Here is an 11,637-nt window from a genome sequence, read left to right as displayed (position 1 = left end):
GTTCCGGATTCAGTGCAGGTAGAGGATGTTGTGACCATGTTGCTATCTTGAGTAAACCTCACCCGAGTCTAGAAGTGACATTGAAAGTGCGGAAGTGATTAGTATAGAGACAGAAATCACTGGGCTACCCCCCAAAGCAAGTAATCAGGAAATTTTAGTATCGTTCGGCTTGAAAAAAAAAACATATGAGCCAAAGATTATAAGGGCGTTCGAGTGCCAATAGACTTAGGGACGCGGTCGAATTGCTCAATTAAAGATTGAAAGAAAGATAAAAACATGAGGTCAAAGGAACGACAGTGCCAATTAGCAAATCAACATATGGACCTCATAAAAGATTACTCGAAGCACAAAGAGACACTTTGACGGTGGCTGATAACTCCAAGAGGATTGGGTTCGTCACAGTTTCATGTCGAGGAAAACAAAGCCGTCTGTCAGGGCTATTGTAAGATACACGTAAATAACAACTCAAATTACCAGAATCTAACATTGAAAATTAAAGTCATGTGATTTCACATGATCTGCTCTACGGACTAGCCACTTTTGGTCTAGCCCGTAACAAGCGAGCCCTCGTCCAAATCAGGTTAGCGCCCAAATTACCCGATCCCACAAGCAAAGTCATTCAGTTGGACTTCCTCTCTCCATCCCTCTGTCGACAACCCATCGCGATCCTCGCCCATCGCCCATCATGTGTACGTGACGACCCCTCCTTTCAGTCTGAGAGCATTATATGATATACAACCACGAATTTGCCAAAAAAAGAAAAGCAGGAACGGTGGCAGAGACGGCCGTTCGCGATATTGAATGTTGGCTAACATGGGGATTTCTCGATAACAGCGCTCGTGACCGGCGAGAAGACGAACTTCCAGTTCATCTTGCGTCTGCTCAACACCAATGTTGACGGCAAGCAGAAGATCATGTACGCGCTGACCCAGATCAAGGGTGTCGGTCGCCGTTACTCCAACCTGGTCTGCAAGAAGGCCGATGTCGACCTCACCAAGCGGTACGTTCGCCACAACCCCCATCGAATATCCAATTATTCCCATTCGTTTGTTATTGGAGGAAACACTTGAAAGAGACAATGGAGCAGTTTGGACTCGAAATCGACCTACGGAATATCGCACAACAATCGCACAAATATCACAGGACCAGCAAAGCTGACAAGACACTTTCTATAGTGCTGGTGAGCTCACCACCGAAGAGCTCGAGCGTATCGTGACCATCCTCCAGACCCCTACTCAGTACAAGATCCCTTCGTGGTTCCTCAACAGACAGCGCGACATCACCGATGGCAAGGACACCCAGGTTGTCTCCAACGGTCTCGACTCCAAGCTCCGTGAGGATCTCGAGCGTCTCAAGAAGATCCGCTCCCACCGTGGTCTGCGTCACTACTGGGGCCTCCGTGTCCGTGGTCAACACACCAAGACCACTGGCCGCCGCGGTCGCACCGTCGGTGTCAGCAAGAAGAAGGGCTAAATTATTCTGTTCGTTTTTTTGCCGGGGGTTCTTGGAGGGATTCCGTTATTTCCGGTGTGTTTCTATGGGCACTCGTGGGACCTTTTCCCCGCTGTCAAAAAATTGAAAATGAACCATATCAATGAAATGATCCATCCCTTCGATTCGTTTACTTTGCTTTTGGTCGTGGGTTTGGTGGGATCGTCTATCATGGATCAATTTGCCTATTGGATGATCCTGTCCCAATCCTCGGCCCTCGTAGGGTAGTATATCTTGCAAGGCTCTGTGGTATACTTCGGGGAATACTTTGCTGTGGGGTAGAATGTCCTAGACCGTCAGTGTGGGACAAGGCTTAAGCCATCGATCAACAACTATGGGGTACTGAGGTTAAATATCCCTCCTCCCATCTACGCCTATCTACGCCTGTCACGAACACCCGCACTTGCCTACATCCATAGATGCCTATAGTTACACCACACCAATGTTTACAAGCCACTCATGCAGCCTTATGATGTCTTTTTCGGTATACTTCTTAGTCTTTCAATGTTCTTCTTTTAGATATTTCATCCCTTAATTGGTGTTGTAGCTAGAATATAGACCGTGGAGGTTTTAAAATAAGCAACACGACATTTCTGTAACCATTGTTTATTACTCGATGTTCCAAGTCTATCCAAGATTGATCAAATTCAGAGTTGCCTAGATATATATACTAAACAAAAGCGAAATCACCCAATATCAGCGGGAAAACAGATGATACCGACCTTGGGAGTATGCGGCCTTTCATTTCCCAGAGGATTAGGGGTCAAAATGTGCTCAAACAGCTAGTCACAAGATCAATAGCACGCCGTGGAATGGTAAATCCATCAACATATTGAACATATTGTATCATATAGCAACTTGGTCTAGTGTTTAGAACCACTCGCCACCGATCCAGCGGTTGAAGAACTCCAGGCCAGACTCGGGCTGGTCCATGGGAACCATGTGGCCACCGCCGAAGATACGCATAAAGGTGAAGTTGCCGTGGGACTTGATCTGGCCAATCTTCTTGCCAACGTGCTCGTTCTGCACAATCTTGAGGTCCTCAAGCTCGGCGGAAGCGAACTGCTTCTGGCCAGGCCACTCAAGAGCCTCGGACCAGGCCTTGTTGCCAAGCCAGTTGCAGATGAAGTCAGCATCACCGGCGTAGATCAGGACGGGGATCTGCTCAAGGAGACCGGGCACGAGGCGGTGGTAAGGCTTGAACCAATCGCCATTGAAGAGGAAGTTACGGTTGATGTCGAAGTTGCACGAGTCGTAGCCATCGACCTCAGCACCGACAGCCTCGCGCACGCTCTCCTGACCAAGGTACTCGCTGATGTAGCCCAGGCCCTTGTAGCACAGGTTGCTCTCGTCCTCACACTTGCCGCGAACATCGTAAACGTTCTGGCCGGTGCGCTGGTAGGGGCCAAGCATGGCGTTGTTGCAGTAGATTGAGGCCGGGACGCAAACCCAGGGGCTCTCGCTGTTGTAGCAGGACTGGATCATGCTTTGGCAGCGGGACAGGGAGTTGTCCATGGACTGGCAGGTGCTCTCATCCAGAACAGCGGGGTAGCCACCCTCACCGCAAGCCATGGGGCGGTAGTACTCGTACTGAGTAAGACCGTCGGTGAGACCGTTTCCAATGAGAACAGACTTGAGGTTGATGTTGCGCTTCTTGTGGGAGAGAATCTCCGAAGCCATGACAGGGATGTAGTGGCCGGCGTAGGACTCGCCAGCAATGTGGAAGTCTTGTGTAGCGTACTCAGGGAATTGCTTGAAGAACAATGTGAGGAGAGCATAGACGTCCTTGCCAGCAGCAACAGTGTCGCTGACGGAGGAGCCACTGTAGGAGTAGCCGACATTGATGGGCTGGTCTAGGAAGATCACAGAGGCATTGTTGTTCCAAGAGAAATCATTGTAAATGGGCTTGATATTAGCACCAATGGAGCTGGGTCCAAGTTCCATGAAAAGGCCGGTGAGGGACGAGCAGCCGGGGCCGCCGTTCAGCCACAGGACGACGGGGTCGTTCTTGGGGTCATTGCGAGATTCGAAGAACCCTTTTGGGTGTTAGATAAACTTTATATAACGAACCGACGTTTTATGAACTCACAGTAAAACAGGTGCTTGTCGTTCTCGTTGTCATCCAGGTAACCACTGTACTGCTTTACGCCAGGATCGATGCCGAGGGCGCTAGGGTCAACCTTCTTCGCGCGGAGAGCGTAGTCCTCCAGCTTGCCATCAACCTCACGCTCCTTGGTGCCCTCGGCACCAGAGACCCAGATGTCTTGGACTTTGGCACCACTGACATGATAATCCCAGTGCGAGTCAGGGCGGCGGGTGTGCTTCTTGGGTAGGGAAAGCATGGGAGCGCTCTCCATGGATTCCGGGAAGTAGTTAGAGACTTCCTCCCAGAGCTGACGAGCCTCACTAGAGAGAGACTTGAACTGGTCCTGGAGGTGTTGCAGGGGCTTGAATGCATCTGCACCCTGTTGGGCTACATTCTCCGCATGCTCGCTGTGAGCTCCAAGGACCTGCTGGAAGGATGGGGTAGCGGCCGAAGCAGCTCCCACCAAGAGAGTGGTGGACAGGACTCTCATTGCAAACTGTGTTTGGATTTCACAGCAAGAATGATGCTAATGATGAGTTGGTGATGAGGAACGGGTACCTTGGGGTCTGGAGTCAGGCACCTCTTATCAGTGACCGTTTGCGGGAATGGCTCTCAAAAAGAAGCCAAAGGAAGATAATCACTTACACTTTGAAGATACCACAAGATGGTTGATAATTGAAACGAAGTTGATGGGTTCGAAGAAGCAAGACGGTGATGTCCTAGGCTTGTGAGATGAGGAGAAACAGGTCCCTTGGGCCGATGACGCCGGGGACGGTCGATAAGACGAGGCGGCTGGGCCAATCAGGTGATCGCAAGAGGGGGCCCGACCCCATGATCTGATGAGTCAGCATGAGTCACGAGCCCTGGACCTGCCTACGACATAGGTACAACATACGCAGGGGAGCAACTATGTTATTTTTAGAGAACCATCACAATTATCTCCCCTATAACATAGATTGTCTCAAACTAAAACTGCGTAAATAATTGGAATCTTCAGGATAAACTGAACAAATAAGAAAAACGTGCGACAGATGGGGAATAGTGAGGAACCTTGGAAGACCTCTCTGTGTCACGTGATTCATAGTTCCCCTCTTAGGCGCGGGCAGAGCTTATCGACTGATCTTTTTAGATTTCCAAACGCAAATCAACTTTGAATACTCCATACTCAGTTTACATATATCCTTCAACCTTGACAGTGTCATCTATTTGGGAAGCATATTGAAAAACATTTCTCTGCATATCACATTTTCTGGTGTCTATTTTTTTTTCTCTTTGAAGCAATCAGCCCTCAGCGGCTTCACACACCCAAAATGCCTATCAACCAACCCTCCAACCAGATCAAATTCACCAACGTGTCGGTAGTCCGACTAAAAAAGGGTACACATCTGTCTTGTCCATGTTGCCTTGACTTTTGCTAACCTTTAATCTTAATCCAGGCAAGAAGCGCTTCGAACTCGCCTGTTACAAGAACAAACTGCTCGAATACCGATCCGGCGCTGAAAAAGACCTCGACAATGTCCTCCAAGTCCCAACCGTTTTCCTCTCCGTCTCTAAAGCACAAACCGCACCATCAGCAGAGCTAACAAAAGCCTTCGGAGCTGGTACCCCTCGCGAGGAAATCCTTCAGGAGATCCTCCGCAAAGGCGAAGTGCAAGTCGGTGAACGTGAACGCAAAGACATCCTCGAGCGAGTGGAGAAGGAAGTACTGGATATCGTGTCAGGTCGACTAGTCGACCCGTCAACCAAGCGCGTGTACACATCTGGAATGATCCACAAGGCGTTGGATCAGCTCACCTCGGCCAGCGGACAACAACAAACACAAGCGAGCGGGGAGGTGAATGACGATGGCGAAGAGAAATCCTCCCAGCCGAAGAAGCCTCTCTGGACGGGAGTTTCGGCGAACCGCTCGGCGAAGAGTCAGGCGTTGGATGCCATGAAGGCTCTCATCGCTTGGCAGCCGATTCCCGTTATGCGGGCTCGCATGCGTCTTCGTGTGACATGTCCAGTGTCCCTGCTGAAGCAGTCTGTCAAGGCTGCCCCGGGTGCTGCGTCAAATAAAGAGAAGGAAGCCCCCTCCGGTGGCTCAAAGAACAACAAGAAGGGGAATAAGGGATCGAAGAAGTCTGCTAAGAGGGATGACTCAGACGTCGAGGCTGGTCAGTCTGATGTGGAAGCTGCACCCAAGGCCCCGAGCACCGTTAAGGACAAAATCATGGCTTTCATTGAATCAGTTGAATCGCAAGAAGTCGTTGGTGGGGATGAATGGGAGGTTGTTGGGTTTGCTGAGCCCGGTGCGTTCAAGGGATTGAATGAACTGGTGAGCAATGAGACCCGTGGAAGAGGCCGGGTTGAGGTTCTGGACATGTCGGTCACACATGAGGATTGAATTATGACGTTTGATTTATCCACGGGGCTTTGCTGTACATGATATACCGATATGACTGATGACAAAAAGTAGAAAGGAACTTGAAATATACTGAATTTTGACACGCCATCTCATTCTGTCTCATTGAGGGAAATTCCCTACAACATAGAGGTGAAGAAAGTCTATTCTTATGAAAAAAAGCAAAGACATAAAGACATCCTGCAACAAAGGAAATCATACATGGCATCAACCATCAGCTCATTAAAAGAAAGCCACTCGACATAGCAGATGGTCTTTGCAACCTTGGGAAAAAGCAGGTGTCTCAAGTATGATAGCCTTAGGGCGTAGCATTGAATCGCAACAAGAGGGCCACTAAAAATATGATACAGTAAGACTAGGATATAGACAAATGAACGCAAGAAACTCAACGCCACAAATGAGAGAGGTTGGATTATTCCCAACAAAAAGAGAAAAGCAATCAGTGATCATCATGACTCGCTTTTTCGCCCCTCGAGCAACTCAGACATCCAACCCAGGTGTGCCAATATTATCACGTCCAGTCACCATCAAAACCACATTCTTACCCGGACCAAGTTCTCTAGCGAGATCGAGGGCCTTAGCTACCGCGTGACTCGAGTCAAGACCAGACAAGATCCCCTCGTGGTGCTGAAGGGTTCTAAATCCGTCTAGGGCAACCGCGTCGGTAGCCGTGGAAATTTCAATCCGGCCAGAGTCCTTCCAATGGGCAACTTCAGGGCCCACGGTAGACAAGTTCATGTCTGGTGAAATGGAATGCGAGTCAAGGATCTGGCCATCGTGGTTTTGGAGCAGGAGAGTACGGGCACCCTGCAGTACCCCAAGCCCACCATCTGTCAGGGCAGCTGCCTGCGCAGCTTCCACACCAACCAAACGAATAGATGGCTCATGAAGGAACGGTCTGAAGAGACCAATTGCACCGCTACCGCTGCCAACGGCGGTGACGAGGGCATCCGGCTGGCGACCTACTACCTCGTGCATTTGGGCTGCAACCTCCTCGCCTAGAAGGGCTTGGAACGTGCGAGCCAGGGTCGGCAATGGGCTGGGACCCACCGGGCTACCCATAAGGTAGTACGCAGATTCGTGATTGCAGACCGCATACCGCAGTGCTTCTGTGATAGCAGCGCGTAGACTACCCATGCCGGAGGGGGTGCGAGCCGTCAGGACCTTAGCGCCGAGCAACTTCATCTCTCGCACGTCCTGCTCCTGGGCACTAGCGTCATCTGCACCAATGACGACCACACAGCGCAATCCCAGACGTGCGCACATTGCAGCGGTGAAGTTGCCATGTTTGGCTGATGCGCAATCTGTGACGATCTCAGAACGGCCCATACGGCGAGCTAGCAGGAGTTGGCCGATTATGTTGCGGGTCTTGTGGCTGCCGTATTCGTTTTTGTCCTCGCGCTTCAGCCATATGGTAGCCCCTCCGGCTAGGCTGGTTAAAACCTCAGCCATGTGTAGTGGTGTTACCCTAGCACGCTGGAACGTGGCATATTCTTCCCAGAATGAAGGGTCTGAGACGGTGGCCTCGAAGAATGATGTCAGCTCGTATAGGAATCCCATGATAGATTCAGGGGCAAACCGGCCCCCATAGGAACCGTAGCCATCAAATGTGACCTGGGGGGCCCGCAGATTGCCATCTACCTGCAGGATAGGGGTATACGGTGTGATTGTGTTCAATCTCGATATGGAGGTAGGCTTGGCAGGTGACTCGGGGGGCGTGGAAGTGTTGCCAATGACGGTTGATACTGTCGTTGCTCTGGTTTCGCCATCTGAGGCATTTGTTGACTCGGTCTGTGTGCTGCTATCGCAGCTCGAGGGAGAAACTGAAGGAGCTCTGGCCTGCACACTGCCAAGCCCCTCCAGGTAGGGACTCGCAACTCGTGCTTGAGCAATCGTTCTACCATCAGGTCTCAAGAGAATGGGATCTTCCACATTTTCTGCGGCATGTGTTGTAGAATCGGTTGGTTTGGAAGAGGAAAAGCAAAGAAAACGGCGCAGAGAGCGAAGCATGATATGTTTTATCCTTCGGATGAAAGTAGAAGTTGGATTGATGTTTCGGTATAGTGATTTATTGACAAACAAATCATAAAGAGCCATAGAAAACAAAGAGAATGAATATGAGGATGGAATATTCAGACCATGCAATAGAACTTAGGGCATGGTACCAGTGGGCGAGAGGTGCATTAAGTACAATGTGGACGTTCCTGCCTTAGGTACGGATTATGTACCTTTCAGCTCATCAGGCCAATTGAAGGGAAAGTTCGATCTAGTCGGATTGTCTTTCTTGGCTAACTAGGTTATCTGACTGGCTATTCTAGCTTCTTTCACTAAGTGGAGTGAGTACATTTGGAGGAAGTATATGGCCGGTATTGTGATGTTACGAAGTGGAGCAGTAAACAAGTATGAACAAGTATATACAGAGTGTAAATTTCATTGAGTCTATTCTTACAGTGGAACTATATACTAGTGATGGGTAAGATTCACTTCATTTCTGTACATCATAGAAGTGTGTAAAAGACTCATACTCGCAGAACAGGCACCCAATGACCATTTAGATTCCCGAGGTCAATAGCGTCCTACTCTTCGAATTCTTTGTCTGGAATCTTGCTTCAAGAACTAGGCTGAAATACCCCGTGGCCCGTACTCTATACAACATACAACATACGGAGTATTTCAATCGTCATTCCGAATAACCGAGATCCATCTAGATGCAATAAACCGCAGCGGTGACAGCAGTGGAACTCAGGCCCCAATGCCAATGATGGACTTAGGCCCGATCTAGTATGATCAGATACCACATCGAAATTGAGGAGTGCAACTTTGCAGGGATCCAGCTCCTTTTGGCACCAAAGCCGATAATATTGATTATCAATGAAATTGGGGTCTCTCAAGGCAGAATCCCATCTATGCGGTGTTACACGATGTGCACTCTCAGAATAGTCTTGTTGGTGTTTCACGAAACGAGCCTTATCTCAGGCCAAAATCAAATCCACGATGTGATTCATTCCAGGTCCCGTTCCACGTGTTACCGTTGCTGGGTCTTTCAAACGACTCGCCTCATACGGGAGTACAATGATCATTACTCTATCCCAAAAATGAGATATACTAGACTCTATAGAGTAAAGGGGTATAATTCTGACATATCTGTTTTTTTTTTCCATTGATGGGATGCTTCTGGGCCCTCAATTGGCCTATGGGACGTAATCATTCAAGGATCTCTTTCAGCCACATCTTTCATTCAACTACAATTTATTCTCGATTCCTTTCAACGCCAAACTTTGCCTTTTCAACTAGTGCTTCGGAAATTATTGGGCAAATTACTAACTCTCAATGAAGAAAAAAAAATGCAATCTGCCGACTAGCAGCTTTATCGTTGGGACATTGCATCTTAATTCCGTGTCGCCTTCACCATCACAGCACGTTGGGCAAACGCTCATAACAAATTTTATGCATGATTTATCAAATGGAACTAGTTCTTCTAGATTTACTTGTACTCTATAGTGCTCATGTAAATAATCCATCTAAATCGACCTAGGGTGAAGCTGATCATGTGATAAACTTAATAGGATGACCTTCAACTAATGGGCACTCAGCCAAACAGTCAATGATAGTTTTTTTTTTTTTTTTTTGTCTTTCTTTAATGCATGGCTGCTTAGCAGTAAATTATTAGAGCTAGGAAAGCATATATTGGCCAAAATCGAGGTTGTGGAATTTCTGTGGTCGAAACAAGGACCGGGATGTGAATATATATTACTAGACTACCTTGCTACCTCAGGTGACAGCTTTTAATACAAACTTAGATTTTTCAGGTTTATTCATTGAACAACGCGATACATTAATGAAAGTCACATTACCAGACACCAGAATATACCGTCTTGGAACTATGTGCTCGGCATGGACAATATGATTGGTTAATATACACAAGTTAAGGTGCCTCTACATTTGCATTCTAGAGCGGGGAAACACGTAGAGACGGAGGAAAAACCTACATTGAGGCAAGCATTCAGTTGGCCAGCTCTAATGATATGTAGGTTGTTAAAGGGTAGCAAGTAAAACTCGTACCTAGGTGGGCTGTAATAAGTTTGTAGAGACTACTTTTTGAGGTGAATTTTCTCACATACCTGAGATCTCACAAGTGGCGATGTCTTTGGTAAGCTGAATTAGAGCAATAGATCATTCAATGTGAGCAGCGACTGTTTCCGCACGCACTTTTGGGTTTCCCATGTCGTCAAAAAACCAATCGTGGGGCTCATTGTTGAAAGGTTATTTCAAACGGAGTAGCAATTAGAACAAGCGACAGAGCTGACTCCCAAAGAATGCTTGTTAATTTGAGTATTTTGAATGAGAGGCCAGTGCTCTTTTCGTTCTACCCTAGTCCTTGAAAACTTGCTTTGGGGTTCTGCCATAAAGAAACAATATCTCACCGTCATATAAGGCACAAGATGATGTAATTTAGAGAATTCAACTACGTGTGTAGGCAGTAATTGAGAATAAGAACAAGTAAGTTGTTTTTTTCCTTGAAAAGAGATGGAAATAAACCTGAAAATGGCATAGAATTCAACATCCCATGAATAAGACTAGTCTTTGTGATGCTTAGAGTCGAAACTTGCCTCTAAGTATTGATGTTTTTGATCATGACGTTCTTGATGAAGTTAGATATCTCCAGCCCTATAAACTTACATTATAGACTTACATGAAAATCGAAGCTAATTAGCCATGGAGACATCATCCATGTCCGTTTTCAGCGCATGTAGACTTACCGAGCCCCTGACCCATTACCTGGATTTGGGCGGGGGTCGACACGTATAGGGCGACGAATAAGGAATTAAATGAACGTGTATTTGTTCCCTACATAACTATTAATTTGGACTTGCTTAGTCTCATTTTAATGCATAGGTACTATGCAGTATAAGTGCCCGTAGCCCAGATCAGCATCAAGCCAACACCAAAACATCCCCACTACAATGGTCTCCAACCCCCAACACGACAAGCGGCATCCCATTTGGTATTTCAACGATCACTAAACTGACTGAAAAGCCCATGGGTGATAAACTAGGTGATCATACGAATCATTACCGGAATGGAACGATGTGGGATCTTGGCGCGGGGGAAGAAAGCTTGGCTTTAGCGGGGGTTGGAGAGATTCTTCGAGAACAACTGGAACACTTGCGATCTAGAGCGATCTAGGCGATCTATATTGTTCCTGCGTTGTACCTTTTTGTGTTTAATTATTTTGAGGGAGTTTTACGGTATAGGCCAGACCCCAGAGGTTGATCGGAAGCAACGGTTTATTTTTCTCTAGACCATCTAAGAGAGACATTCGCAACGTGTATATCGTGATAAGAGCAATGGCTCACGGTGCCAGGGGGTGGATGGGTTAAAACCATCGAAGCAAAAATAGACCCCACAAAAATAAAATAAAAACAAACGGCAAAATCCTTAACGGGTATACGCTTAGATGCAAATGCATGACAAATATGAGGGAAAAGACCATCGCTGACCGAAAGGCCTCGGCATCTAGCGAGGAGCGAGTCGGTCCGCGATGAGAGTTCAGGGATGGCGGACATCAATACTCAAAACAGGACTGAGGAATTGATATCCGACCGTAGTAAGGGCAAAGAAAAAGGGTTGAATAAATAAAAGACATCAAGTCTTG

General features: G+C 47.6%; 4 protein-coding genes across 4 annotated transcripts; 2 read left to right on the top strand and 2 right to left on the bottom strand.

The window, feature by feature from the left end:
- Positions 1-685: 685 nt before the first annotated feature.
- PEX2_054200 (40S ribosomal protein uS13) lies at positions 686-1,473 on the top strand (the record flags this gene model as incomplete). Its single annotated transcript, XM_016742694.1, has 3 exons — positions 686-689; positions 835-1,000; positions 1,176-1,473. The coding sequence occupies 3 exons, from the start codon at positions 686-688 to the stop codon at positions 1,471-1,473; spliced, it is 468 nt and encodes a 155-aa protein (XP_016600945.1).
- An 888-nt stretch (positions 1,474-2,361) lies between these two features.
- cp3 (carboxypeptidase C PRC1) lies at positions 2,362-4,067 on the bottom strand (the record flags this gene model as incomplete). The annotated part of the gene is made up of 2 exons (XM_016742693.1): positions 2,362-3,527; positions 3,581-4,067. The coding sequence occupies 2 exons, from the start codon at positions 4,065-4,067 to the stop codon at positions 2,362-2,364; spliced, it is 1,653 nt and encodes a 550-aa protein (XP_016600944.1).
- Positions 4,068-4,887: 820 nt separating this feature from the next.
- On the top strand, positions 4,888-5,963 carry PEX2_054180 (guanine nucleotide exchange factor SDO1; the record flags this gene model as incomplete). The annotated part of the gene is made up of 2 exons (XM_016742692.1): positions 4,888-4,954; positions 5,014-5,963. The coding sequence occupies 2 exons, from the start codon at positions 4,888-4,890 to the stop codon at positions 5,961-5,963; spliced, it is 1,017 nt and encodes a 338-aa protein (XP_016600943.1).
- Positions 5,964-6,461: 498 nt separating this feature from the next.
- PEX2_054170 (tryptophan synthase) lies at positions 6,462-7,991 on the bottom strand (the record flags this gene model as incomplete). Its single annotated transcript, XM_016742691.1, has 1 exon — positions 6,462-7,991. One exon carries the CDS (start codon positions 7,989-7,991, stop codon positions 6,462-6,464), a length of 1,530 nt encoding a protein of 509 aa, XP_016600942.1.
- Between the last annotated feature and the right edge of the window lie 3,646 nt (positions 7,992-11,637).

This window comes from Penicillium expansum (genome assembly GCF_000769745.1).
Source record: "Penicillium expansum strain MD-8 chromosome Unknown contig174, whole genome shotgun sequence".
In the NCBI taxonomy this organism is placed as follows: domain Eukaryota; kingdom Fungi; phylum Ascomycota; class Eurotiomycetes; order Eurotiales; family Aspergillaceae; genus Penicillium; species Penicillium expansum.
Note: the sequence above shows the minus strand (reverse complement) of the source record. Positions and strands in the feature narration are given on the sequence as shown.